This window comes from Polyergus mexicanus, unplaced genomic scaffold (assembly GCF_030449975.1).
Source record: "Polyergus mexicanus isolate NDT 795.1 unplaced genomic scaffold, iyPolMexi1.0 SCAF_8, whole genome shotgun sequence".
In the NCBI taxonomy this organism is placed as follows: domain Eukaryota; kingdom Metazoa; phylum Arthropoda; class Insecta; order Hymenoptera; family Formicidae; genus Polyergus; species Polyergus mexicanus.
Window position 1 is genome coordinate 5,149,267 of NW_027223328.1, and position 1,422 is coordinate 5,150,688.

The 1,422-nt window shown below is 34.1% G+C and overlaps 1 protein-coding gene across 1 annotated transcript; it reads left to right on the top strand.

Moving 5' to 3' along the window:
* Window positions 1–351: 351 nt before the first annotated feature.
* Window positions 352–1,107, top strand: LOC138935804 (uncharacterized). Its single transcript, XM_070300638.1, has one exon. The coding sequence runs from the start codon at window positions 352–354 to the stop codon at window positions 1,105–1,107; it is 756 nt and encodes a 251-aa protein (XP_070156739.1).
* Window positions 1,108–1,422: the final 315 nt, after the last annotated feature.

Here is a 1,422-nt window from a genome sequence, read left to right on the forward strand (position 1 = left end):
TTACGGACTTAAACAGGCAGGACGGCAATGGCATGAGAGACTCAGTAAGAAGTTACAAGAGTTAAATCTCACACCCACAATCTCTGATCCTTGTGTATACCATTGCAGAAGAGGAAATCACATCTTGTATATGATCATATATGTTGATGATATGTTAATCGCATCAACTAATCAGAATTGGATTAAAGAAGTCAAAATGGAATTATCCAAAGAGTTTGATGTGAAAGATTAGGAAAGGCTAATTACTGTTTAGGAATAGAGATACAACAAAGTCAAGATAAAATCACTCTGTCTCAAAAAAGATATATTTTAAGATATATTTTAAGATATATTTTATTAAATCAATACGGAATGGAAAACTGTAATCCTATAACTACACCCATGGACAAGGATACCGTACTTAATAAAGTCATTGCTAATGATAGAAATGAGAGGAGGCCCTATCGGGAGCTAGTCGGCGCATTAATGTATCTTGCAGTCGCAACGAGACCTGATATTGCTCATGCTGTTAGCGTTTTGGCCCAGTTTAATGATTGTAACACGGCAATTCACTGGGGAGCAGCTAAGAGAGTACTTAGGTATTTAAAATGTACTACTAATTATGGTATAGTTTTCAGGAAATCTGGAGATCCCATTCAAATGTATGTTGATGCGGACTGGGGAAAATGCAAAATTGATAGACGATCTTACTCAGGCCATGTAATCGTTTTATCTGGAGGACCTATCAGTTGGAAATCCCAGAAACAACGTACAGTTGCACTCTCGTCTACCGAGGCGGAATATATGGCGCTTGCCGAAGCTACCAAAGATGGGATATATATAAGCGAGTTCCTTAAAGAACTAGAATTAAATAAACTTGCACAACTATCAATTTATAATGATAATATAGGAGCTCAACTATTAGCAAAAAATCCTATCGTACATCCTAGAACTAAACATATTAATATTAGATTTCATTTTATCAGAGATGCTATAAAACGATATATTTTCAACATACATTATTTGTCTTCGGAACAAATGCCTGCTGATGTACTTACTAAGCCTATTATAAAAACTAAACATTATTTTTGTATCGATGCTATAGGTTTAAAAAACATTAATGTCTAACTATATATTTAAACGCGTATTGAGAGGAGGTGTTGGTATGAATATTTTATGTACAATCCGCGCTTCCTATTGTGGTGGCGCTGCTATCCTTCCGGTTGTTGGTTAACCGGCATACTCGCGACATCACGTTCTTATATTCTTGTATCCACAAACCAGAAACAGTGATTTTAACAAAGAAGAAAATATATCATCTCCAAAGGCTTAAAAATCACGCTGTATTTCTTTAAATAATCCTAACAGAATTAATAATAAATTCATACTCATAATTAAATAAATTATTTATATTAATAAAGCAAAAACAGCTGGTAAGTAAAA

Bases quoted from the DNA above. Each gene is read 5' to 3' on its own strand.
- LOC138935804 (XM_070300638.1), top strand. From the start codon at position 352: ATGGAAAACTGTAATCCTATAACTACACCCATGGACAAGGATACCGTA.